This window comes from Salvia hispanica, chromosome 1 (assembly GCF_029641045.1).
Source record: "Salvia hispanica isolate PSC_SH4W2 chromosome 1, Shi_PSC_v1, whole genome shotgun sequence".
Taxonomy (NCBI): domain Eukaryota; kingdom Viridiplantae; phylum Streptophyta; class Magnoliopsida; order Lamiales; family Lamiaceae; genus Salvia; species Salvia hispanica.
In genome coordinates, this window is record NC_142692.1 from 31,275,410 (window position 1) to 31,301,363 (window position 25,954).

Below are 25,954 nucleotides of genomic sequence, written 5' to 3' on the forward strand. Positions count from 1 at the left end.
AAATAAGAAATGAAAAGAAAAAATAAATATTTTAATTAAAAAATGTCAATTCGGGCATTTCAAAAAGATGTGATTTATACATATGAGACAATTGAAAAAAAATTGAAACCTCGTGATCTAATATTCTATTATCAAATTTTATAAGACTGACCATGATTTAACCAAATTTGATATCTTGATTTAACTGGCTATCATGCAAAAATAAACCAAGGTGGACACAAATCGAATTGGGATCACAAATCCACTGTCCACCAATGAATACCAAAAAATTTTATTAACTTCAGTCTTTTGAATTTTGTTTTCTAGATCCGTCACGTGACGAAACAATGAATACACAAGATAAACACGGGATATAAAAGTCCATGCATACACCAGCTCAAGACGCAAGTTTGATGTGGACTTTGACAATTCATTTCTTGTAATTTTATGGAAATCAAGCCGCCGCGTTATTGTCAGCAATATTAGATTTTCTGGTCTCAATAGTCTCATGTTTATTATACTACTATATTAGTTTCATTCTAAGTAGGTTGCTTGCATAAGTTTATACACATGTAGAAAACAAAGAGAGAAGAGATATGGAGAGAAGTAAAATGAGTTTGGTGAGTGAAGGGAAGTTGGTGTTGAAGCCAAAATACAAGCATGGCTTCTCCTCTTCTCAGATTGATTCACTGACTGCAGTGTGTGAAGCTCTCATACCTTCTGTTCCCATCAATGGAAACCCAAATTCCCACAAATACTACTTGTCTTCTGCTTCTCTCTCTCCATATCCTCATGAGGTAACAACACCATTCACTAGTCATTTTCACACAACACACACTACTAATTGTTTTTTAATGGACAGACTGCAGAGCTGATGGTGAAGAGAGGGATACCTAAAGCTGTGGTGGCGGTGAGCCTCGTGCTGAAGCTTCTGTCCACGCGCCTCGGCACCCTCTTCCTCTGCGGCGGCGCCTCTCTTGACTGGAGATGGCCCTTCATCCACAAATTCTCAGAGCTGTCCATCAGCAAGAGAGAAGGCATACTCAAGAAATGGTCAAGGGGAACTCTCCTCCTCCCTCTAAGAACTGTCTTCTTCATGCTCAAAGTCACCTGTTTCTTCACCTTCTTCTCTCTGGTAATTAAATCACCTGTTTCTCTCAATCTTCATCTCATATCTAATCAAACTTCTCATTTACATATATGTAAACTCACTGCAGACAGATGAGAACCACAAGAATCCGGCGTGGGAAGGCATAGGATACCATGTGGAAGAAGTTGAAAACTCTGTGGATTCGAACGAGGAGAGGCCACTTGAAAAGGGAATCGTGGAAGCAGAGAATGAAGCTGATCTGAAGCAATCCCTCGTCAGGAAAGGGCTGCAGGTATACGACAACGAGGGGGATAACATGATCAGCATCAAGTGTGATGTGGTGATAGTTGGCTCGGGATGTGGGGGAGGCGTTGCAGCGGCTGTTCTTGCAGAGGCCGGCCTCAAAGTCGTTGTTGTGGAGAAGGGTCATTACTTCACTGCAAGAGACTACACTGGAGTTGAGGGGCCTTCCTTGAATGAGCTGTATGCATCAGGGGGGCTTCTTTCTACTCAAGATGGGAAGATCATCCTCCTTGCCGGGTCCACAGTTGGCGGTGGCTCAGCCGTGAACTGGTCCGCCTCCATCAAGACTCCGGACCATGTTCTGAGAGAATGGTCTGTGGAGAAGAGAATCCCCATGTTTGGAGGGGAGGAGTATAAATCAGCTATGGGAAAGGTGTGGGGAAGGATAGGTGTGACAGAGAATTGTACAAAGGAAGGGTTTCAAAATCAAGTGTTGAGAAAAGGGTGTGAGAAGTTAGGGTTGAAAGTGGAGAATGTGGCAAGAAACTCTGGCGAAGGGCATTACTGTGGCTCATGCGGCTACGGCTGCAGGAGAGGGGAGAAGAAGGGGACTGACACGACGTGGCTGGTCGACGCGGTGGAGAAGGGTGCTGTGATCTTGACAAGGTGCAAAGCAGAGAAGTTTGTAGTGGAGAGTGATGGGAAGGGGAAGAGATGTAAAGGGGTGATTGCATCTTTTGAAGGGATGAAAAAAGTGAAGGTTGAGGCAAGGGCTTCAGTTGCTGCTTGTGGAGCTCTCTACACTCCACCTCTGTTGATCTCAAGTGGGCTAAAAAACAAGAATGTGGGGAAGAATCTCCACCTCCACCCTGTGTTGTTTGCATGGGGATACTTCCCTGAAGAATCAGAGTCACAGCTAGAAGGGAAGAGCTTTGAAGGAGGCATCATCACCTCCATCAACAAAGTGATCATTGAAGGAGAGGATGATTTCAGTACCATCATAGAAACAGCTGGATTTGGGCCTGCAGCCTATGCTGTGTTCCTACCGTGGGTGGGAGGGAAGGACATGAAGGATAGGATGGCGAAGTATGCGCGAACAGCCCTGCTGTTCGCGCTGATCAGAGACAAAGGGACAGGAGAGGTGAGGGAGGAAGGGAAGGTGACATACAAGTTGGATGAGGTGGACAAGAGGCATCTTGAGGCTGGTTTGAGGCAGACATTGAGGATCTTGATTGAGGCCGGGGCGGTTGAGGTGGGGACTTTTCAAAGTGATGGGCAGAGGGTAGGGTGCAAGGGGGAGGTGGAGGGGTTCTTGAAGGAGGTGGTGGCGGCGGGAGGGGTGGCGGAGGGGGGGAGGTTTTGGAATACTTATGGCTCAGCTCATCAGATGAGCAGCTGCAAGATGGGGGTGGATGAGAGGGAAGGGGGAGTGGATGGGAATGGGGAGAGTTGGGAGGCTAAAGGGTTGTATGTTTGTGATGGGAGTGTGTTGCCTACAGCTATTGGTGTTAATCCTATGATTACTATTCAGTCAACTGCTTACTGTATCTCTACTAGAATTGCACATGCTCTCACCCAAGTTTAGACTGTATCTGTATGATTTGTATCTTGTAGTATGGAAATAAGATGTTGATGTTCATTGATGCATATGAACATGCCAACAGTTTGATTAATTGAGTCAAGCAAAACTTTGTTTGATTATAAGATTTCCCCCAATGAGGAAGTCAAATTATTCAGGTACAGCTAAAATTTTAAAAGCCCAACTATTCAAATTAAATTAAGGCCCAGCATTAGAGCCCAATTCATTCCCCACTTCCGCCGAACTTCACCTTTTCGTTGTGAATTTGCAGCCGAATGGGTCCCACCATTTGACAGTTCTTTTTTTGTATTTGTAATTGTAATTTAAAAATATAGGGAGTACTTCTATGTGTTGATAGTGTATGTATGGTTATTCCATAGGAGTATTAAAAATATTCTTGTTTCAATTGTTTTTATTTTTTATACTATTATAATTAAAAAGCGTTGGCTTATCTATTAACAAGGTCAAGAGGCATGGATCATTTGTGGTTATTTGAAAATCAATTAAATTTACTATGGATTGATGCTTGATTTTATAATTAATATTCTCCTATTCTCTAATCCTAAATTTTAAAATAAATGTGGTCTGTTTAGCAATTTAATTCTTTATTTGTTTTAACTGTTTTTTTTACAGCTATATAAAATTTTAGTTAAGTGCTATATCCGTCCAAAAAAATAATTTTAGCAGTGGATGACACAAACTTTATTGTAAAATAGGAGTAAATAAAATTAAAAGATATGAAGGAGAAATATAAGATTATTTTTGTGGACGGTGATAATATTAAGTAACTTATCTTCTTGTGCTAAACTTAAATGTTGGCTTATTTGTTAGTCAAGTAGCATCAATGAAAGTTGCTCCGGATTGATGCTTGATTGTATAATCAATATTCATATTCTCTAATTGTTAATTTGATTTTAAAGTTATAATTAAAGCATATTGTCTTCTAACAATAATTAATTAAGTTTTTCTAGTACTCTATCCTTCATTAATACTGGCTTATAAAGCGAGCCATGAAACAACTTTTCTACTTTTAATGCTTAAAATAAGAAAAATACCATGAAATAAATTTGAGTGAACTTCGAAAATGGTCCCTGGACTATGGGTTTATCTCGAAAATGGTCCCTGGACTTTAAAAATATCACCAGTAGTCATTGGACTAAGGGTTAATATAAAAAACGGTCCTTTTGTACTGTTTCGAGACGAAAATGCCCTTTTGAGGGGTTTTGGAGGGTTTGGGCAATTAGGTCTTTTTACACTTTTAACATTTTAAATCTGATATTATTTCAGTTATGTACTAAATCTGATATTACTTCAAAATTATCATTCTTCTTCTCTTTTGTCATCCTTCACTTTGTTTCTATATTTCAATATTAGATTTAATTTATAAAATTAAATTTTAAATTTTAATTTATAAATATCAATAAATTTTTTTAATTAAAACTATTAATTCATGGACACTATAAATATTGATTAAAACTATTAATTTTTGTTATTTAATATAATATTCAGCTGAATTGAAGAAGTACAGAAAAACAATATTGATCATGATGGAAAAATAAGAGTTATTCTATTTAGCCTTCGTTCGGTTGTTATAATTGCTTGTGATTGAATATTATGAAGTTGACTAAAAATTTTATATAGGAGTATTTTTGTTGAAATTTTCTAGTCATTTTGATTGTTTTCAAATTAATAAACGAAAATTATATTAGTCTTACATTAGATGCATATTTATTTCAGAATAAATCGTGTTATATGTATTTATGATTGAAGCTATTAAATATTGATTATTACTAAGGCGTTGTCATATCTTATTGATTAAATATTAGACACTATCAAATATTGATTATGACTATTAATTTTTGTTATTTATTAATTTTTATAATTATAAAAATTTATTGATATTTAAAAACTAAAATTTAAAATTTAATTTTGTAAAATTAAATCTAATATTGAAATAAAGAAACAAAGTGAAGGATGACAAAAGGAAAGAAAAATGATAATTTTGAAATAATATCAGATTTAGTACATAACTGAAATAATATCATATTTAAAATGTTAAAAGTGTAAAAAGACCAAATTGCCCAAACCCCCAAAACCTCTCAGAAGGGCATTTTCGTCTCGAAACAGTGCAAAAGGACCGTTTTTTATATTAGTTCTTAGTCCAGGGACCATTTTTGAAGTTCACTCAATAAATTTTAGTCTTTTAACTGTGAATGGGGTCAACTATAGCTTCATAGTCTTCCAGAGTTTCATGAGACTATTCCTAATATATCCATATAAATATATAGAGGTAAATGGTAATCATGTATTTAATTATATTTCGAAATTAAAATATCTCACATAATTTAATTTCATCGGTCAATTTTTTATATTATTATGACTGGGTGAAAGTATTTTACACTAATGCTATTAAACACTAGTCATTGCATGTAAGTGCACGCAATGTTACGAATGTCTATATCATATACACAATGAATTAAGAATAAAAAATCTAATAAGCTTTGCCTGTATAATGAAAATATGCCTTTAACAAACAAATACGACATTCTTATTATAAATCGTGAGAATCATTTTTCAGTTTTTGAATGTATGTCGTCAATAAATAAATGTAATTTCCAGGTTTGAATTCCAAATGCAAACAAATTTTTCAAAAATTATAGTACAATTAAATTGATGACGGCTAATGCAACAAAATAGCTTAACGACTTTTTCTCGCCAATATTTATCAGTCTTATTTGCCGAATTATTTTGCTACATCCATTGAATATTCGCATCGAATTTATAATTGAAAATTATTTGATTTTAAAAATAAGACAATTTTATTATGAAAACGTTAGAATTATTTTAACCAGCTTTTGAATATATCTCATCAAAATAAATTTAATTTCAATATTCGAATTTCAAAAGGCGACAAATTTTCTCTATTTCTTAATTTGATTTTAAAGTTATATTGCATATTGTCTTCTAGGAACTATAATTAAGTTTTTCTAGTACTCTATACTGCATTAATACTACTAGCTTATAAAGCGAGCCATGAAAGAACTTTTCAACTTTTAATGCTTAATAAAATAAGAAAAATACCATGTACTTATAAATTTCAGTCTTTTATCATGAATGGGGTCTACTAGCTTCATATTCTTCCAGAGTTTCACCAGACTATTCATAATATACCCATACAAATAGATAGTGGCCACCATGTATTTAATTATATTTTCGAAATTAAAATATCTCACATTATAAAGGTTTTAATTTAATCAGTCAATTTTTTATATTAATATGATTGGGTAAAAGTAATATACACTTATATTTAAATGTAGTACTGCTATATTTTAAAGCTTTACTTATGCCTTCTAACATATACTACTAGATTGCACGCATGTGCACGCAAGATTATGAATGTCTGAATTAGATACACAATGATTTATTTAAAAAAATTCTAATAAACTTTGCCTTAGTATAGTGAAAATATGGTTTTAACAAACAAATGCGACATTCTTATCATGAGATCGTGAGAATCATTTTCAGTTTTTGGACGCCTGTCATCAACGAATAAATGTAATTTCCAGGTGTGAATTCTGAATGCGACATTTCAAAAAATTTAGTACAATTAAATTGATGACGGCTAATGCAACGAAAAGGCTTAACGACTTTTTCTCGTCAATATTTATCACTCTTATCTACCGAATTATTTTGCTACATATATTGAATATTCAGTATCGAATTTATAATTGAATATTATTAGATTTTGAAATAAGAGATTTTTGTTACGAGAACGTTGGAATCATTTTAACCAGCTTTTGAATATATCTCGTCAAAAAAAAAATTAATTTTAATATTCAAATTTCGAAGGCGACAAATTTTTCAAATACTTATGCCTTAGTTCTAACAAATACTACTACTATTAAGTAGGTCATTGCACGCAAGTGCACACAAGGTTATGAATGTTTGTATCAAATACACAATAATTTATTTTAAAAAATCTAACAAATTTGCCTTAGTGCAATGAAAATATGGTTTTAACTTTTAACAAACAAATGCGACATTCTCATGAAATCGTGACAATCATTTTCAATTTTTGAATGCATGTCATTAACGAATAAATGTAATTTACAGGTGTGAATTCCAAATGCGACATTGTTCAAAAAATTTTAATACAATTAAATTAATGACGGCTAATGCAACAAAAAGGCATAACGACTTTTTCTCGCCAATATTTATCACTCTTATCCATCGAATTATTTTGCTACATACATTAAATATTTAGTGCCGAATTTATAATTGAATATAATTAGATTTTAAAATAAGAATATTTATTACGAGAACGTTAGATTCATTGTAATCAGCTTTCGAATACATCTCGTCAAAATAAATTTAATTTCAATGTTCAAATTTCAAAGACGACAATTGTTTTCAAAATTTTTAGTACAATTAAATTGATGGCCAATGCCAGAAAAAAAGGTTAACGATTCTCTCACCAAGTCACCGATATACTATATCATTCTCATTTAATGGATTATTTTCATACGTGTATATTGAATATTCAATATTAAAATTATATACTAGATGCAGGAGTGTATTTTTAATGCGGATAATTCATCTCATATAAAATATAGATCTGACTAAAATGACGTATCAACAATACAACTATATACAAGACCCAGATTAATTAGCGTGACTTGTAAAAAGCGAGAGAGAGAGAGGACACTTGTCAAAAGACCATTCTACCCTCGAGATTCTAGCCATAGGCATTAATAAAAAAGGGGTCGGGTGTCACTCAAAGTAGAACACCAAAACCGTCACCTAAAAATTCCAAAGTCGATAATATTTTATTTTTAAAAATAAAAATGAAAGAAAACGAGGAGGACTAGACATTGCATAAATAGTAAATACCATACATTTTTTACAAATAACATAATCCTCACAATAGCGATTTGAGCGATCTAGCCTTGATCGGCTTTCTCACCCTTTTCTTCTTCTTCTTCTCCTTCCCATTCTCCCTTCGCTCCTCCTCCTCTTCCTCGCCATCCTCCTCCTCCTCGTCTTCATCCTCGTAATCCGCGAAGAAATCGAACTCTTCGTCGCCGGTGTAGGAGATCGCCGCCTCCTCCGTTTCAGCATTACGAGTAATTTCTTCGCCTCTCCGCTTGCCCCACCGCGGCCCGAACCCCGAATAGTAGTAAAATTCATGCGGATTGGACGACGACGCGGCTGCCGGAGCTCTCTTCGGCCTGGCGGACTTTTTGGTTGCGGCGGGGCTGCTGTAGTTTCTAGACATGGATAAGTGGTGCTCGCATAGGGAATTTCCATTAGCAGTTTCCCTCTGGCAATGCCAGCTCTTCCCGTCGGTTTTGCAGCACAGGATGGCTTCCTTTTCCTCTGGCGGCGGTGGAGGTGGAGGTGGAGCCGCCGTATCACTATAATCGATAGTGGAAAAAATAGGTAATTCCGATGGGCAGAAATATAGGATCGTCGTTTCGATATAGAGACGAATAAAAGGGAAATTTTAGTGTAGAAACTCATAAACCCTAACCAAATTATAAGATACGATAATGAGGAAAAAATGCAGAAAAGTATTCCAATTCAATCAATAGTAAACGGATTACCTCTCAGAAACGGAAACGCAGTGCTCGGAGCTTCCATTTCCAGCACGAACATCACTGCTCCCAATCAACTGCAGAGGAATAATCCGATTTCGAAAAACCGAACCGCGGCGGAGAAAAAAAATAAAGCAGAGAAAATAAAAAATAAAAAATAAAAAACAGAGAAATTACGGATTCATTAGCAAAATAAAAACAACAAATCGACGAATTAACACATTCTGCACAACCCTAGCGGCGGGGGCGGGAGAAAACCCTAGAAGAAGAGGCGAGATACGGGAAGAAATGCAGGAGAGAAGGAGGAGAATGGGAGGCAGATCTGGCGGCGCGAAGGAGCGAGAGATGATTTAAATTTTGAACTGACCTGTAACGGCGGTGGAGGAGACGAGGGTGGAGAGAAGGTGATGACGTCCCACGGCGACTGATTGAGCTGGCAGATATGAGGTTGGAGGAGGGGGCAGGACTTGAGAGACGACGCCGCATTGAGAAGCTGAGCGATTTTAACGTTTTTGCGTATTCTCATGGCCGGGGGCGGAGGCGGTTTGAGGGAAGGGGCCGTTGAGCACGATGAAGTAGATCCAAAATTGCCTTTGTTTTTCCCTCTCTCTAATCTCTCTATGTATTCATTTATATATATATGACTTTTTATTTCCTCAAGAAATTAAATGGAGTACTCTATTTGGACATTACTATTTATTTACTAGTTAGTTGCAGCCTTGCAGCTAACTCATGGACCCACGCCATGCCCAATTGAACTGCTTCTATATTTTTTTTTGTCATTTTGGTTCACAAATACGACTGATGTCATTTTGGTTCACTAATATAGACTCTTGCTATAATTATATACTCCCTCCGTTCCATAGTAGTGAGTTATTTTGTCGTTTTGATACATTCAATTTTGTTCTATAGTAGGAGAATCATTTCATTCTTTAATAAAAGTCAACACTTCTATTCTCCTTTACTTTATTCTCCTTTTATGTCTCTACCATTTTTTTCATTTCCTACCTTATTTTTCATTTACTAAACTAACTTAACATAATTTTTCTTAAATCATGTGCCGAAAAGAATCGACTCTACTACTGCAGAATGGAGGGAGTACTACTCTAGTAAATGTTAATGTGATTCCTTCTGCATCCGGTAACATTTGCATATTGTGTTCAACTTGATTTTATTGGCTCGGATTTAAAAAAAAAAATTATCTTTATAAAAAATAGAGTGGTAAAAAAAGTTAGTGGAATGGTCCTATTTTTACATATTGATTTTATAACATAATGTGAATGAGAATTTGTGGAATGTGAGATCTATTTGCTAAATGTAGTAAAAAAGAAATATTTATTGGTGACGAATTTTAAAAAAATACTCCCTCCGTCCCACAAAAGATGTCACACTTGTGGGGCGGCACGAGATTTTAGGAGGATTTATTTTGTGTGTAAAATAGAGAGAGTGAATATTATTTTTATATTTATGTGAGAGATAACTTTTTCTAAAAATGAAAAATGTGACATATTTTATGGGATAAACTAAAAAAGGAAAGTGTGACATCTTTTGTTTGTGGGAGGGAGAGAGTAAGATACTAACGGTTAGAGGGAGCATTGCTCTTAATAGTAGAATCGAAAAATGGGCTGATTGTATAACAATGATGTGTTCTATAATAGGCAAGGGAGATTGCTAGATGAAATTGTATATATATTGTTATTAATAACTTAATACTACTACTGTACAAAATAGGCAACAAAACTCAATAGTCAATTCAGTATCAATTTATAAGAATTATTCTCGACTACTAGTATTTTTTAGTTGTAAATAACCCTGATTTAAGTAAGAGTTTAAACAGTATAATTTGTTGTCAGAAATATTAGATTAAAACTTCAACTAAATATCAAATGTGATTCAAATTTAATCTCAACGAATTTAACATTTCAGTAATTTATCTCTTTTCTACGCAACATTTCGGAAGGGTGTGTCTATCTAGTACTCTAATATACAGCAGTCTCTGCCACCGTAACTACTCGTATACTATTAATTTTACAATTTTTAAAAAGTCAAAGCCCAATTTGTTCTTTTATTTATTTATTTGAAATTATAGAAGAAATATACTTCCTTCGTCCAATTGAAGATGACCCAGTTTCCTTTTTAGTTTGTCCCAACTAAGATGACCCATTACTTAAAATGGAAACATCTTTATCTCTACTTTATTCACTCTCTCTTACTTTACTCTCTCCTCTCAACACACAAAATAAATTTGCATAAAATCCCGTGCCGCCCAAGAAAGAGGTCATCTTTCTTGGGATGGAGGGAATATAAACTAAGCTTTAGCTCTTTTGTAGTATTTAAAATTATTAATGTAAATAGTAGTTTTTGAAAAATACAAGTAAATAGGAGTAATAAAACAAGACTAAAAATTTTTCTATAAATTTAGGGCAAAGAAGCTTGTATTCCGAATATGATTACTGGGAAGGAAGTTATGTAATTATGTTTAATAAAAACGATTTGGGCTGAGCTTTTATTTTTTTAGTTTAATATTTTGGGCCTCTATTTTTAAATCCGTATATTTAGGGCTGAGCTGTGAGGGCGTGGGCAAATATTCATGCATGCATTTTAATTTTCCAAGACAATCGATCTTAGTTCTCTAAATTTTAATTATGGTTTGAGGGAAAATATTAGACTCATCCTTATATAGATAGGAATGTGATCAAATGAAAATTTTAAATATTGTACAAACTCAAAATTATGATCTGGACCATTAAAAAATGTCAACAGATCACAAAAAAGCATCAACATGCTAATGTCAATTATATTGATACTGTGTTGATATTATATTGATACTGTGTTGACATTAAAATCTTGAAATTTTACACTGTATTGATATTGTATTGAAACTGTTCTGAAGAGTTTTGAATTTGTACAATATATAAGTTTGCATTTTATCATTATCTAGTCCTCTGATAACATGCAATTAGGATCCTAAATTTTAAAAAATGAAGCCGACCATCATTTAAGTTGAAAGTGCATATTATTTTCATTTGGACCAAGGTGAACGTCTAAAAATTCCTAGAAAGTAGAAAAAAAAAAGCCTAAACATGTTGTCATGAATCAATTACAAAACTATTAATTAGAGTGTGGCAATTTTCAATCATGATTAATTAATTAATCTAATTAGAGTTTAATTAAACCACTATTTAGAGTTCAATTAAAGCCCTAATTACAATTTTAACTATAAACTTATAACGATCAAGTAATGTTTATTAATCTTTTATTATGTTAAAATTAAAGTTCAAAGAGTTTAGAAACCAATTTAATTAGATTTCTTATAAATATATATAAAGAAGAGGATTATTTAGAACGAGGAATGCGTCAACATTAGGGGTGGCGAAACGGGTTATCCGCGGGTATCTGCACCCGACAAGTCGGGTACCCGTACCCGATTTTAGCCAAATTTGTTGTCCCAATACCCGCCCCGCGACATACCGAGATTACCCGATACCCATGTTGGGTATCCCGTACCCGACCCGAAATCCTAGTAAAAAAATTGAAAACCACAATAACCGTCAATGTTCCCTATATTACTTTATTAATATCGATGGTAAACGTTAAATAGATTGAGAGTAAAAGTGAGGGAACACTCTATAGCTAGTTCCGGTGAGTTTTCAATTGTATGTTTATTGGAATATAAAAATATTATAAAAGAAATCTTAGATTATATAAAGTACTCTCACCGTTCCACCTTAATAGAGGCATTTCATTTTCTTCACTCATTTTGGAAAAATAATAATATATATAATCTTCTCTACATTATTATCTCTCTTACTTTACTTTTTTCTCTGTTCTAACTATTTATTTTTAATTTTCAAAATGAGTGCATATATAGCTATTATAATTTAACTATTTACCTTTTTTTCTCCACTTTAACTATTTGAAACACCTTTATTAATATGGAACGGAGGAAGTATTAAAAGATGAAATATGACTAATACTAATACTAACGGGTATTATCGGGACTAGCGGGTATAACCGCGCAGATAGTGGGTATACCCGCTACCCGCAAAACTCTAAAACACTCTATCCGATCCCGCCCTGTTTCCCGTTATCGTCGGATAACGGGTACCCAATACCCGGCGGGTAGCGGGACGAGATGGGAATTACCCATAACTCGCTACCCATTTTGCCACCCCTAGTCAACATTCAGTTATTCCATATTTTGGCATCTTCTCCCTAACTTCTTCTGCATACTTTTCCACTCATCATGATGTATACGTGCTTTACATACCCAAATATTTTGTTTTTTCATCCCTTTTTCCTCGAAAATAATTTGAAGCCCCACCCTTTCACGCATCATTTGCTTGACCTCGTGTTAGATTTGTCGTGCAAAATACGTGATAAAACACCCAATATAGTATATAAATCAAAACAATTCTTTTGTCGCATTATTAATATCACTATATGATGATGAGTAGCAAGGTTCACTCACAAAGAAACGTCCCATTCTCGTGGGAGAACGAGCCCGGCATCCGCAAGGCTACACCACCGCATCACCACCACCAACAACAACAACCACCACGGAAGCTTCCACCTCCGCCGTGCCCACTCGACAACTCTAGGGTTACCTATCATGACTTGCGCATCCCTCTCCCGCCGTGTGCGTTTCATCAGCCGTCGCGGTCGAGGAGGAGCTCTTCCAAGAAGATCGATGATCCTTTCCTAATTGCCTACAAAGAGGTCACAAGGAGCACAGGGGTAAAAAAGGGAGATCAGAGTTTTGGAGGATCAGTGATAAACATCTTTTCATGTAAACAATCTTCATCGTGTGGTGTGGAACTCTCACAACTTCCTGTTTCAAGATCATTTAGAGATTGACCAAATATATGTATATTCATTTTCAGCTAGTGGTTGAAGAAAGAGTTACAGTGATTAAAGAAAATATACTGCTGAAACTCAACATTTACATCATTTTCCAGAATACATGATGTTGAAAATTATTTATGCAAAGTAACTTGTTTTTCCCATCTCTGCGTTCATGCATTTCATGGCCTAACAAGTTTACAGCTTCAACTTTGATTTATTTTTTGTATGTCCTAAACTTTGAAAAAAAAATCATACTATAGCCCGGTCAAGGGTACATATTTTGTTACAATTATCATTACTAATTTTCTAAAAATATGGAGTGGAGTATATATTTCTCAATGAGTCCATAACTGAATATATGTGCATCCACCCTGATTGCATCTTCCCTCTTGCATTCTTCAACTACCGTGTTTATTTGGAAACAATTTCTGAATTCTTGAATTATGATAATAATAGTAAAATAAGAATGATTTAAAAAAAAAAAAACTGGATAGCCAATTTTTATCTTTAGCTTATTCTGTAAGGAAAATGGATCGAGTTATGGAAGTTATTAAAGCATGTTGAGTAATTGCAAAACTTACATAATGATCCTAGTAGTATAGTACATAAGCATTCGAAAAAAAAAGATGTGTGCATGTGTGTGTGTGTGTTTTACTAGCAATTCATTCAAATTAGTATACAATCATAAAATTCGTAGAAACTGTACTTTTGAAGTGACGCAAGTCAACATAAAATAAAATATTAGAAACCTCAACAATTTTTAAGGAAAACAAATTAAGCAATTGCACTAGTGCTATAAAAGATCTCATTGAAATGCATGAAGTAATAATATTGCCAATTTATTGCATAACAAGGTGTCTCAAGAATATCTTGCTTGCCTAAGAAACTTATTTTCAGTGCTAAAGATGGAGGGGAAAACTCACCAATTTCTAGAGAGGAAGATATGGCATCTCCCCAAAGCTACTGAGTAGGAGTTTTAGACTTTCCAGACCAAAGGGGAGGCCGGACTCTGTATTTGGGGGTTGGTTCATCCTCTTTCTTGACCTCCTCTTCATCCCCCAACACGTCTTTAGAAAACGCGTCTGGATTGTCTTTTATGCATTTCTGTAGAGCTACAAAAGGATGCACGCAGTCAGACCCTTTCTCTTCAGCCGTGCTCTTGAGGAAGCAAACGAAAGCACTGGAGAATTGGTCGCCGCATGGCCCACTTCGCAAGTGAGCAATGCAAGGGCACTCTAATGCCTTTTGTGCTTGTGCTTCAAGAGATTGGCTGCTGTCCTCGCCGCCATATGCAGCGGCTTCAGCAATTAAAGAATCAAGTGAAGGCTGTGCTGAATTCTCTGTTTTTGGTGGGGAAGCTGTGGTTTTTGAATCCTCTGAAGTTGCAGCACTCTGTGATTGGCCCATTACCACCTGAAATATGGTTGAGTATTTAGAGAATCAATATAGACACTGATTGCATTAAGAAGCAACAATACATAGGTGAAGAAAATTGGTAAGACTGATACAGGATTCAAAAGGTTCGACTTGAAACGGGACAAATGCCACTTAGAAGGAAAAGCCATGCAATTTAACAAGATCATAAATATGTGGTTGATGATTAAATCATTCGAGCGAGAACAAGTTAGATATGTGTCAAGAGGTACCATGAATATGTTCAAATGAAAATCTCAGATAACTGACACTTCCAACTTTCCAAATTTGAAATAAATAGGTTGTGGGGGCTGATCCAGGCTAGTAACTAATTCAAGTAAACGTTATTCAAATACATCTTATACCAGGAATACCAAGGCTTACGTGGTTTCTGATAATATTAAAAACTATACAAACTAGCCAGCGCTTGCATAGACACCACATACAACAAAAACAATAATCTACGGAATCTACCATAAGAATACAACATGGTATGCATATACCCATTTCAAGAACGAAACTCCAACTCGAGGACCATCGAAAGCAAAATAAGAAATCTTGAACTCAAGGAGCATTGTTGGGGTTCAGATCTTACACCTAAAGTTAATGATCCTTACAGGCATAACCCAAGTTATAAAAGAATTAGCCGTAGAAATGGTATCCGGCAAGGAATTAAAACCCTCTACTCTATGCTCTCAAATCACAATTTTCAAGTCAAAACACATTTTCAAACTCAATCCAGCTGCATTCCTGAATTAATTGTCAGACACAAAATAATCCAGCACTCCTGAATCATCGTACATTCGCCAATAATGCACATAATCAAATCCAAAGGGGACGCAAGCAGGACCAATGAAACAAATCAAGGAAATTCACTAAGAAACATTTCATCGAACAGCTGGTGGCCCATTTCAGAAACCGCATCAAATATCTCATACGACAAAATCAAGAAATGTCTAGACATCCAAATCAACTTCAGATTATCAGTAAACCATATTAACTGCTCACCTGTTAACCGATGGAATGAGAAATCCTGTATCCCTGCGCGTGTTAGCGTTAATTGTGTGTGTGAGAGAATTGAGATAAAGAGAGAATATTGATTCACTTCATTTCGTGGGTGGAAAAGTATACTCAAATATATAAAGTAGAATATAAATTTTGGATATTTAGTTTCCGGAAAAAATTAATACAGAATCTAAATGAAATTCATACTATAATCATAAATCATAGATAAATTAAAACATCACAATAACATGATACTGAAATGCTCTACTTATAATAAATGAAAAATTAAAATAGTTATAGTCTAAGACCTTGATGTTGCAGCTATAATTGCTCAATGTAAAGCGTGGATAAAATTGATTTATACTAACGAGATCACATTAGCCAAATCAAAAGGAAATGCATTATGTAAGTGCAATGACATGCTCCACTCGATTTATGGTTCAAATTATAAGTGTGACGAGTCGAACCTAGAAGCTTTAGGTGAAGTGCTAACGAACTTGAAGACTAAGGTTGAGTTCAGTTTTTTGTCAAATCGAACTAAATTAAAAATAAAATTTTGTGAAAATAAAAAACAGAATTGAACTGAACTATTCAAAACATTAAATTGTATAAATATATTCAAAATATCCAAAATACAAAAATCAAACCTGAAAAATCAAAGTTGCAAAATATTTTTAAAAAACCCGAAAATAACCAAAATTTCAAAATTAATTTTCTATAATTAACACAAATTACACCTTATCAATTAATTAATAAATCCAAACAATTACCATCTTTATAAAATCTAAATATTACTATTACATATTTTATGATATAAATCAACACAAATGGAATTGTTTTCAAGTATAATATGTTATATACGTATCGAAATAATATTCTGTTTTTAATTTTATACATCCGAATTAAACCATAATTTACTAAAAATTTAAGTCAAACCAGAAAAAATAAATTAAATATTCGATTTTAATAATTTTGCTCACTACTGCTACGATAAGGCAAATGGATTGAAGCTCAATAGAATAAAGTAATCTGAATTGTGGTTTTGACCGAGGAAGGTTTAAATTTATTTAATCGATAATGAGACTGATAGAAATCGCATTTAAATGTGATTATAATAATGAGAAATGTTCGAATCGTGTAACAAATATTTTACAGATTAGTAAATTAGATGTTAGTATATACTAGAACGAAGTCCATAGATAAATTACAAAATAAATAATTAAATGTGGCACACATTTGACCTTAAATCCGGCAATAGTATTAAATGTCACAACTGCTACTTTAAATGCTGAAATCTTCTTTCTCCGTCAAATTCCGTTCATTGTTTTCCGTTTTCTCTCTCCAAGGAATTTCACGCAGACCAACTGTGGAGAAAGCGGAAGGATCTGTGGTGTTGGAAACACTGCAAAAAAAGAGAGAGAAATTGTGGAAAGGAAAGCGAAGTTGTAAGTTTGAGTTCTCTGTTTTGATCATCGGAAATTCTGTTTAGTTTTGTCTTTGGGGGAAAAACGAAATTATTTGGGAATTTCCAGTGGTGAGATGTGGACTGGTGTTAATGAGCTGTGGACGTCTATCAGCTGTGCATCTTGTTGTTATGATAGCGAAAGGTGAGATATGTATCAACTTATCTTCTGATTATTCAAATTCTTCTGTTTAATTTGATAGTTTTTTGTTGTTTTTTAAGGTTGCTTTCCTGTTTCGAATAAACTCTGAGAATTCTTGTTCTCCATGCGTTTCCCTCCAATAGTACATAGGTTGATTTCTATGATCATTGGTGGATTGTGAATTGGTGGAATGAGTTTGGGTGGATGTTTTTAGGATCTATAAGGTAAGAATTTCTGGTTTTGATGATTTGATTCATTTGTGTTTGTTAATGCTTGAAGTTTCTTGTTTAATTATGTTTTTCCGAGTCCATGCTTCCATGTGTTCTGATTCTTTGTGCTAGTTTTTTTTGCTGGTGAAGTCTTTACTGCAGCTTGTGTTAATGATTGTTTAGTGGGGATTTATTTGTTTTTTTTTTAGTTGGTGCCAATTAAACCAAATACTACCTCTATTGTCAATATCACAGTTAACAAAGTCTGTGTTAGCTGTTTTCTGATAAAGTTTTTTATGCAGCTGTGCTCATGATTATTTAGTGGGAGTTTATTTGTTTTTAGTTTGATTTCATGCTTGTTCGGATTCGATAGGGACTTGATACACTATGAGGGATGAGAAGCAGATTGGAGAACAACGGAGCAAAAGAGCTCGTACTAGACTGGGAAAGATAATGCAGTGTCTTTGCACAGGGGAGCAACTACATGCAATTGAAATGGTAGCCAAGGATAGTTCGGCTAGTGTTCATTCATCGCAACCTGGAGAAGCCGAAAGGAAGCCTGACACAGGCAACATCGAAGAAGCTGAGACATCACTGCGAGAAAGCGGTTCTTTAAACTATGAGGTCTTTCTCTAATAATCTTGATGCAAATCTTTATTCATTGTCTGATAGAGTAATGGGCCTTTAAGAGGATGACAATATCAAATTTAATTTCTTATGAATTACTGGAAAATCATAGAAAAATGGGAATCCATAAAAAGTTCAAAATAATGCTCTGCCCAACTCCAAAGGTGTAATCAACTACTTGTATTTTGGAAACAAACCACATAATTGGTAGTTAATTATCTAAAAACAAGGTAAGCAAAGATTGTTTGGATCAGTTATTTAGATAGTTATGGTAACAACATAAGGAAAGACTCCATTAGACTGTCTTCTCTAAATCTCTAGCGTTCTCTTTTAGTTCTTTGGCTGAGGTTCATCAAAGTTAGATCATTAGTGTGCTTCTTGAGAATAACTGCTTCAATGTCTTCAATTGCAACTTGACAATGTGTTGCTTTCTTCTACAGGAAGCCAGAGCATTGTTAGGGAGGTATGAATATCAAAAAGGAAACATTGAAGCAGCTTTACATGTGTTTGAAGGGATCGATATAGCTGCTATAACTCCAAAGATAAAAATCACGCTGTCAGTAAAGGGAGACACTCGTAGGAGACGATCACAGAATTATGCAGCCCCTCCAATGTCAATACATGCAATTAGTTTGCTTTTTGAAGCGGTCTTTCTGAAGGCAAAATCATTACAAGCACTTGGGAGGTACAAAGGTATATCATCCATTTGTTTTTTATTTGGCCATATGTAGTATCTTGCGAATAATGGTCTATTAATATTGACTAACTCTTTAGAAATTATATGGTGTTTTCATTGATTCGGTATCATTTTCAGTACCAACCATGAACTATGAATTTGCAGAGGATTTTAGGTTAAAGGAAGCTGCTCTCGTTAAGAAGCGGCATACTGCTAATATAAGAGAACAGTGTCATCAACTTTTAAAATGATTTTCCACCTAACTATTCCTCAGATTTATTTGTCTAGCATATGCATGTGAAAGCTATCATTTTTTGTGTCAATCTCTCTCTTATTTCCTAAACCTTGTGTTGTTTCAGGGAATACACATTCCTTTATCGAGTTTGCTCATGTAAAATATTAGTTTTAAATCTTTTCATATTTTGTTGAATTAGTTTTCTTAAGTTATTTTCTGGAGTCCCTTTGTCCATCATTTATTAACCTTTTCAGTGGTTTTCGGTTCTATGACTGTTCTAGTGATTTCAGTCCATATCATTGTTGTTGCTATCAAAAGTTCCGTGAAAAATTGCTGAGAGAACATAAGTCTTCAAACTTATTTGACAGTTAATTGTGAATAATGATCTGAGTCTTTCCAATCATCTTTGCAGAAGCTGCTCAATCATGCTCAGTTATTCTGGACATTGTTGAATCATCATTTCCAGATGCCTTCCCTGAAAACTTTGGTGCTGACTGTAAATTGCAGGAGACTCTGAATAAGGCTGTCAAGTTGCTTCCAGAATTACGGAAACTTGCTGATTCTCCTCGTGATGCAGTCGTGTCATACCGCCGGGCCCTTCTCCATCACTGGAACCTGGATGCACAAACTACAGCCAAGATCCAAAAAGAGTTTGCCATTTTTCTACTGTACAGTGGAATTGAAGCCATTGCTCCAAACTTGAGAGATCAAATGGAGAATGCATTTATACCCAAAAACAATATTGAGGAAGCCATTCTTCTTTTGATGATTCTTTTAAGAAAAGTTTCTCTGAAGAGAATTGAGTGGGATCCTTCAATTTTAGATCACCTTTCATATGCATTATCCATGTCTGGTGGACTACAGGCTTTAGCTAATCAAATCGATGAGCTGCTTCCTGGAGTTATAGATCGAAAGGAAAGGTATCATACCTTAGCTCTCTGTTATCATGGAAACGGTGATGGCACGGGGGCCTTGAACTTATGGAAGAAAAATTTGAAAACTCAAGTGGATTCGACTTATTTATCAGCTTTGTTATTCATTTCAAAGATATGTGGAGGGAATCCTGAGTATACTGGTGAAGGGATTAATTTTTCTCAGAGTGCGGTTGACAACTTGCATAGGGGATGTGATCAGTTGATGGGTGTTGCCCAATGCATGTTGGGCATCTCACTATCAACATATTCTAGGTTTGCTGCAACTGACACTGAGAGAGTTCAAAAACAGTCGAAGGCACTTAAATCCCTGGAATTAGCTGGAAGAGTTACAAAAATGAAGGACCCTTTCATTATTTACCATTTATCAGTAGAAAATGCTGAGCAGAGAAAGCTGGATGCCGCCCTTCATCATGCAAAAAACTTGCTAAAATTGGAGAGTGGTTCTAATATTAAAGGATGGGTCTTGTTGGCTCGAATATTATCTGCTCAAAAATGTTTTTCCACTGCTGAAACTATAATAAATGCGGCTTTGGACCAGACTGGAATATGGGATCAGGGAGAATTGTTGAGAAGTAAAGCTAAGCTCCAGCTTGCTCAGGGTCTAGTGAAGGAGGCAATTCAAACTTATTCTCAGTTGCTTGCTGTCCTTCAGGTTCAACTTAAAAGTGTTGGTTCAGGGAAGAAGCTTAAGGTATGTAGCACTAGTCACTTGTTTGGCATACATGTAACAAATTTTATGGTCCTTGTGTTATACGCTATTTGTGTATGATTGTTTGTGGAATTTAATATTGCATGATGGGTTATACATGCAACTTGATCGCTTCCAAAAAGAAGTTTTACTACCATGAGCTCTTTTCACCATTTATGAAAAGGTATAAGAGATCTGATACTGTGCTAAAGTCCATGCAAAAAAGTTGTTTCTTCTGATCGATTGTTTATTGGGTATATTCAACTCATAATGTACCTTAATTGCTTCTAAGTCTGAATAGGTTCAACACTGCCCTATCTGAAATCTCATGCTGTGGTAGTACCCTATCACGTCTTTAATTCTTTGCATACTAACTTATCTTACCTTTCCATAGATGGCCCATGATGAAAACCCTTCTTTACTGAAATGACAGGAGAACCGCAATCGTATTAAGAACTTAGAGCTGGATACATGGCTTGGTTTGGCTTCAATCTACATCAAATTGTCTCGGTGGCATGATGCTGAGCTGTGTCTTTCAAAATCTGAAGGCATTACTGCCTTTTCTGCCTCTAGATGGCACACCGCTGGTAATCATGCTTGGCCTTTTATTCGTGTCAAAATCCTTTCTTATTAGAATCCATCTTTTACTGCTCTTATCTGTGGAACAACACACTATTTACAATTTACACATATGTGGCTCTTACTGTGATCTTGTCCATAGTGTTTGCATCCAATGGATGAAAATATACTGGTAACCAGGAGTAGTTATTTCTCCAATAGATGGAAGTATTCACTTTGGCTTATATGATTTTCTATCATAATACGAACTCATCTTGGATAATAATTGCAGGTATGCTTCACGAAGCAAAGGGGGACAAGAAAGAAGCTCTGAAGGCATACTCGCTCGCCCTGGAAGTCGACACAACACATGTCCCAAGTCTAGTCTCCAAGGCTAAGATTCTGATTGGCAGCAGTTGCACGTCCCCGGCTGTCATAAGAAGCTTCCTGACAGAAGCTCTACGACTCGATCATACAAACGCATCGGCTTGGCATCATCTGGGCCTCCTTCACAGGGATGTAGGAGGTAGTTTATCAGCTGTGGAAGCTGCTGAATGTTTCCAAGCTGCTGCTGCTCTCCAGGAGACCGAACCCGTTGAGCCATTCAGATGACTGCCGTTTCCTATACGTGAGCGTCCTTTGTATATCGTTGAGCAAAATAATTGTATCTGTTCCATTTAAAGAAGAAGAAGGTAATACAGATACAAGTTTTTGGGTCTTCCATAGTTTTCTATATTCTGCAAATGTGATTGTGATGTGATTAATAAAATTCCACTTTTGTTTGATCATGCCGATTTTGAATTTTATTGTTTATCATCATTTTTCATGAATTCGTTCTTGATATTTTTTTTTGTTCGTTGCGTATGTGGTGTATAATATACTAAGCAAGTATGGATTTCAGTTTTTACCAGTAATCTGCCTTTGTTCATTTCTTCCTAGACCGGAAATATTAGTACTAGACTACTAGTATATGGAGTAGTATATTATTATTACATGATAATTAGCTGGTTAGCTTCTTTGCTATGTATGACACTATATTTTCAAGATGACTAGTTAAATTAAATTGGGATTCTGTAGTTCTTTCCGTATAAGTAAATACTCATTTCGGGCCCAAATAAATGAGAGTATTATATTTTTAATATTTGAATTTTGCTACATTATTTTCGGACCATTTCCTTTACACATCTCTGAACTTTGATGTGGCATTGACGAAATTTCACTTTTTAGAATTTTTTTACCAAAAGGATTTAATGGTTATTTTTGTCAAATTTAATTGCTCCTGTTTTTTATCCACTCTCTTTTCTTTTTTCTTTTGCAGATTAAATAATTATAATTCAAAGATTCTCTCTCATCTGTATCTCTTTCTCATCTGATTGGCGGATTCTATGTATCCATTTGTTTCGTTGAATTATTGGATTATTTACAACCTATGCAGAATGAAGAGGGTAATATGATTATGTAATATATCCATCCAAATTAAAAATCATATACACTATATAATATAATTGCTTTTTAGATCATTTAATCTAAAAAATAAAGAAAAGAGATGAGAGAGGATATAAAAAGTTTTAAAAAATGATAAAATAAAAAATCCTAAGGGCTTAAAAGCATTTTTGTCTATAAAAAGTCTAAAAAATGCAAATAGTAGTATATGTTATGGTACTATGCTTTCAGAGTTTTTTAAATATGTGTGGCTAAATTTTAAAATAATGAGAAACGTAAATGAGAATATAGCAATGTTTAGATGCCACTTAAACAGTAGTACTAGTAGTGTTTGGTACTAATAGTTTAGAAATTTGAAAATTTGAAAATATATGTCCCAAATAATCATGCAAACTATGTTAATCAATCAACGCCATAAGTTGTAGTAACCGTTTATTTGCATAAAATTCAAATTCAAAATAGGGATAAAACTAAATATTCTATGCTTAGTAGGACCCCAGTGCTGTTGCTTTGCCTACCTGCATATTTATCCAGTCATAAATATATTAAATACAGTTATTTAACTTTATGTATTTAAAAATGAATTAAGTCTGTAGAAAATACTACAGGTCAAACTCTAACGGTCAAAAAATGATTAAACCCTACCCCTCCAAAATCGACCGTTTCCACCCCTCACCTTTTTCCCTCTCTCTGTTTCTCACTCTCACTTGTAAGAAGACTAATAAGAGATGGAGTTTCACCTCTGATCATCTGAAAGGAAACTTTTCCCCAAATCAAGAGATCGAATTAAGCGCTCGAAAATGGGCTGTTTTCTCGGATGCTTCGGTGGTGAAGAGACTCAGAAACGCCGCAGACCTAGGGCTCATCGTGCCAGCCCTCAGCGCCATGTAACCACTCTCTCCTTTCAGTTTTCACCTGCACTCATTTGAATTTCATGGAAATGTCTGAGAAACGCCCGAATTGTTGGTCATTATTTGAATTTTGGGGTTTTATTTATGTCTTCTAGCTGTAGTTTTTGTTTGGTTAGGTTTTCTGTGTTATAGTGTAGCTTTTGTTTGCCTTTCCTAGAAATTTGAACTTGTTATTTATGCTTCTATTTCCTCCTTTTGTTTCATTGTGGTATTGTTTAATTTAGCTGAATTAAGGAGTAGGATCCCACTGCTTGTTCAATCTGTGTTCTTATTCAAATTGGTGAAGGTATACATTGTTACTCTTGTGTGTTGTATTTTGGGATGAGTGATTCAATCATAAATTTTGTGGTGCAGAGAAACAGAATCCAAAATGTTCAGCAGGAGAACAAAATCACTCCAGAGCAGTCTGTAGCAGAAACTAACCCTGCTAACTTGCTTTTGGAGGTTTTGGAGCTGGGGTGAGCCTTCTTGAGTGAGCTTATTGAGCTAGATTGGATACTATGGCATTGATGTTTTTTTTATTTTGCTTTGATCCTTCTCTAAACTACTGAAACTTGGATTAAATTTGGAGTGCAGAAATAAACCTGAGGCGGTGGAGCAAGGGAGCCTGAGCCCAAGCACAAGCCCGAAGAAGAGTCCAAGCCCGAGTCCTAGAAAAAGAGTTACGTTTAACTCAAATGTCACGACATACGAGCATGTTCGAGTCCATGACAGTGTCGAGTCGTTGCCAGATTGTGCTGCGAATGAGGAAGATATGAAGTCACCAAGTCGTTCGCAGTCATTACCTAAAGATGATGATTCTGTTGCATCCAGTGTTGCGTCGTATCCTCCAAATCATAGGTATCATAATGCTAGAGAAAGCGACGATGAAGCTGAAGAGTATGGGGATAGCGATTTGGAGGAGTTGGATGATGAGGATGAGGACGACGATGAATATGATTACTACTCTGATGAAGATACTGATTCTAGAATTCCTGGCCATCGAGTGTGGTCTGAATCAGTTGAAACTGCATCGATGGAGTCGAGGACAGGAAGCTCTTCACCTCCTGCCACGAGGCAGGAAGTAGAGAGTTTGACGGTGAAAACTCAGCCGCCTGAGGAGGAGGCCAAAGAATTCGGATCAAAAACCAATGCACGAGATAGAAGTGATTATATCAATTCAGTGCTCAACCCTGTTGAGAACATTACTCAATGGAAGGCTGCAAAATCAAAAGGGACAGCTCTAGTGAAGCCACAAAAGGAGAACTTAGTGAACTTTGAGGCTCCCCGTATGTCGTTTAGCTCAGAGCCTATATTCAGGCAGGCAGCCTCTAGTTTGAAGGCAAAGTCTCATCAGTCGAAAAATGCAAATCAAGAAATAGCTGTTGATGCAAGTCTTTCAAATTGGTTAGGTACTCCTGAAGTTGCACCCTCCAAGAAGACTAGCTTCAGTGGCTTTGAAACAATTACTAAATCCCCACAGACGACCACATCAGAAGGTTGCACTTCTCCAATGAGCTTCGAAGATAGGCCAATTTTAGGCGCGCTGACAGTTGAGGAGCTGAGGCAAATCTCAGCAACTCCCTCCCCGAGGAAGTCTCCTAGTCGAAGCCCTGACGAGATGCCCATTATAGGGAGTGTTGGTTCCTATTGGAATAACTCGGGTTCAGCAAAGAATTCTGGTGAAGCTGCATCTTTTAAAGGCATACCAAACACAACCAGCAAGTACAGAGAGGTGTGTGTACATTGTTAATATTTGAAAATACAAGATATTTGCATTCATGACATGTCGAGATTCTCTTACTTATGCGCAGGACAAGAAAGTGAATTGGCACTCTGCTGCTCCTTTTGAGACGAGATTGGATAGAGCTCTCACCAACAGAGGTGCTGCATGAACTTAAGTCTATGAAGGGATCCAGGATCAAGTGTGTGAGAACTTTTTCCCTCCGTTTGTTTCGATTGTTTCTCATGTCTTGGAAAGTGAGAAGTTTGTTTTATGTTTGTGAATGAATTTCCTACAGTGTTTTTTGTATGCATATTTAATTGATTTTTTCTTCATATTCCATGTAATATTTATGTATGAACACTCGAGGTTGTGAAATAAAAACATTCCGTATATGGTGATTGGATTGATTGGCTTGTCTTCTTGACTAAATTTATGTGTAGAGACTGCAGCAAGATCTTAGTTTCTCTATATAGTACTCCTAGTATAGTATATTAATCATTATGGAATCAGCAGTCTTACCCCACATTGTTATAGAACGGGGCCAGAGAAGAATAATCCAGAGAATGACAATGGTTGGAGTCGTTGTTCTGCCTTCCCATCAATCCATTGAGAAAC

The 25,954-nt window shown here is 35.5% G+C and overlaps 5 protein-coding genes across 8 annotated transcripts; 3 read left to right on the forward strand and 2 right to left on the reverse strand.

The window, feature by feature from the left end:
* Positions 1-520: 520 nt before the first annotated feature.
* LOC125223918 (long-chain-alcohol oxidase FAO2-like) lies at positions 521-2,985 on the forward strand. The gene is made up of 3 exons (XM_048127228.2): positions 521-776; positions 842-1,114; positions 1,197-2,985. Exons 1-3 carry the CDS (start codon positions 576-578, stop codon positions 2,895-2,897), a joined length of 2,175 nt encoding a protein of 724 aa, XP_047983185.1. The 5' UTR covers positions 521-575; the 3' UTR covers positions 2,898-2,985.
* A 4,601-nt stretch (positions 2,986-7,586) lies between these two features.
* LOC125185410 (uncharacterized) lies at positions 7,587-9,101 on the reverse strand. The gene is made up of 3 exons (XM_048081932.2): positions 8,853-9,101; positions 8,495-8,562; positions 7,587-8,305 (listed from the first exon to the last, which is right to left on the reverse strand). The coding sequence occupies exons 1-3, from the start codon at positions 9,009-9,011 to the stop codon at positions 7,810-7,812; spliced, it is 723 nt and encodes a 240-aa protein (XP_047937889.1). The 5' UTR covers positions 9,012-9,101; the 3' UTR covers positions 7,587-7,809.
* A 3,778-nt stretch (positions 9,102-12,879) lies between these two features.
* MIA40 (Cox19-like CHCH family protein) lies at positions 12,880-16,072 on the reverse strand. Its single transcript, XM_048120830.2, has 3 exons — positions 15,752-16,072; positions 14,254-14,743; positions 12,880-13,194 (listed from the first exon to the last, which is right to left on the reverse strand). The coding sequence occupies exon 2, from the start codon at positions 14,735-14,737 to the stop codon at positions 14,291-14,293; it is 447 nt and encodes a 148-aa protein (XP_047976787.1). The 5' UTR covers positions 14,738-14,743; positions 15,752-16,072; the 3' UTR covers positions 12,880-13,194; positions 14,254-14,290.
* Positions 16,073-17,019: 947 nt separating this feature from the next.
* NPGR2 (no pollen germination related 2) lies at positions 17,020-22,068 on the forward strand. 4 transcript variants are annotated; one of them, XM_089062734.1, is made up of 8 exons: positions 17,020-17,193; positions 17,281-17,355; positions 17,433-17,576; positions 17,935-18,185; positions 18,629-18,881; positions 19,512-20,725; positions 21,156-21,309; positions 21,573-22,068. In XM_089062734.1, the coding sequence occupies exons 4-8, from the start codon at positions 17,949-17,951 to the stop codon at positions 21,890-21,892; spliced, it is 2,178 nt and encodes a 725-aa protein (XP_088918860.1). In that variant the 5' UTR covers positions 17,020-17,193; positions 17,281-17,355; positions 17,433-17,576; positions 17,935-17,948; the 3' UTR covers positions 21,893-22,068. The 4 variants fall into 4 exon arrangements, with proteins under 4 accessions (XP_088918860.1, XP_088918859.1, XP_088918861.1 ...); XM_089062733.1 differs by having other exon boundaries at positions 17,496-17,576; XM_089062735.1 differs by lacking the exon at positions 17,433-17,576.
* A 1,321-nt stretch (positions 22,069-23,389) lies between these two features.
* On the forward strand, positions 23,390-25,746 carry LOC125218399 (uncharacterized). Its single transcript, XM_048120059.2, has 4 exons — positions 23,390-23,610; positions 23,989-24,092; positions 24,211-25,348; positions 25,428-25,746. The coding sequence occupies exons 1-4, from the start codon at positions 23,524-23,526 to the stop codon at positions 25,506-25,508; spliced, it is 1,410 nt and encodes a 469-aa protein (XP_047976016.1). The 5' UTR covers positions 23,390-23,523; the 3' UTR covers positions 25,509-25,746.
* The last annotated feature ends 208 nt before the right edge of the window (positions 25,747-25,954 follow it).

Excerpts from the sequence above, each read along its gene's own strand:
- LOC125223918 (XM_048127228.2), top strand. The coding sequence starts at position 576 with ATGGAGAGAAGTAAAATGAGTTTGGTGAGTGAAGGGAAGTTGGTGTTG. Across the intron at positions 777-841 it reads TCTCTCCATATCCTCATGAG|ACTGCAGAGCTGATGGTGAA; the intron begins GTAACAACACCA and ends TTTAATGGACAG. Across the intron at positions 1,115-1,196 it reads TCTTCACCTTCTTCTCTCTG|ACAGATGAGAACCACAAGAA; the intron begins GTAATTAAATCA and ends AACTCACTGCAG.
- LOC125185410 (XM_048081932.2), bottom strand. The coding sequence starts at position 9,011 with ATGAGAATACGCAAAAACGTTAAAATCGCTCAGCTTCTCAATGCGGCG. Across the intron at positions 8,563-8,852 it reads CTCCTCCACCGCCGTTACAG|TTGATTGGGAGCAGTGATGT; the intron begins GTCAGTTCAAAA and ends ATTCCTCTGCAG. Across the intron at positions 8,306-8,494 it reads TGCGTTTCCGTTTCTGAGAG|TGATACGGCGGCTCCACCTC; the intron begins GTAATCCGTTTA and ends TATCGATTATAG.
- MIA40 (XM_048120830.2), bottom strand. The coding sequence starts at position 14,737 with ATGGGCCAATCACAGAGTGCTGCAACTTCAGAGGATTCAAAAACCACA.
- NPGR2 (XM_089062732.1), top strand. The coding sequence starts at position 17,949 with ATGAGGGATGAGAAGCAGATTGGAGAACAACGGAGCAAAAGAGCTCGT. Across the intron at positions 18,882-19,511 it reads AGCACTTGGGAGGTACAAAG|AAGCTGCTCAATCATGCTCA; the intron begins GTATATCATCCA and ends TCATCTTTGCAG. Across the intron at positions 20,726-21,155 it reads GTTCAGGGAAGAAGCTTAAG|GAGAACCGCAATCGTATTAA; the intron begins GTATGTAGCACT and ends CTGAAATGACAG.
- LOC125218399 (XM_048120059.2), top strand. The coding sequence starts at position 23,524 with ATGGGCTGTTTTCTCGGATGCTTCGGTGGTGAAGAGACTCAGAAACGC. Across the intron at positions 24,093-24,210 it reads TTGGAGGTTTTGGAGCTGGG|AAATAAACCTGAGGCGGTGG; the intron begins GTGAGCCTTCTT and ends TTTGGAGTGCAG. Across the intron at positions 25,349-25,427 it reads CAACCAGCAAGTACAGAGAG|GACAAGAAAGTGAATTGGCA; the intron begins GTGTGTGTACAT and ends ACTTATGCGCAG.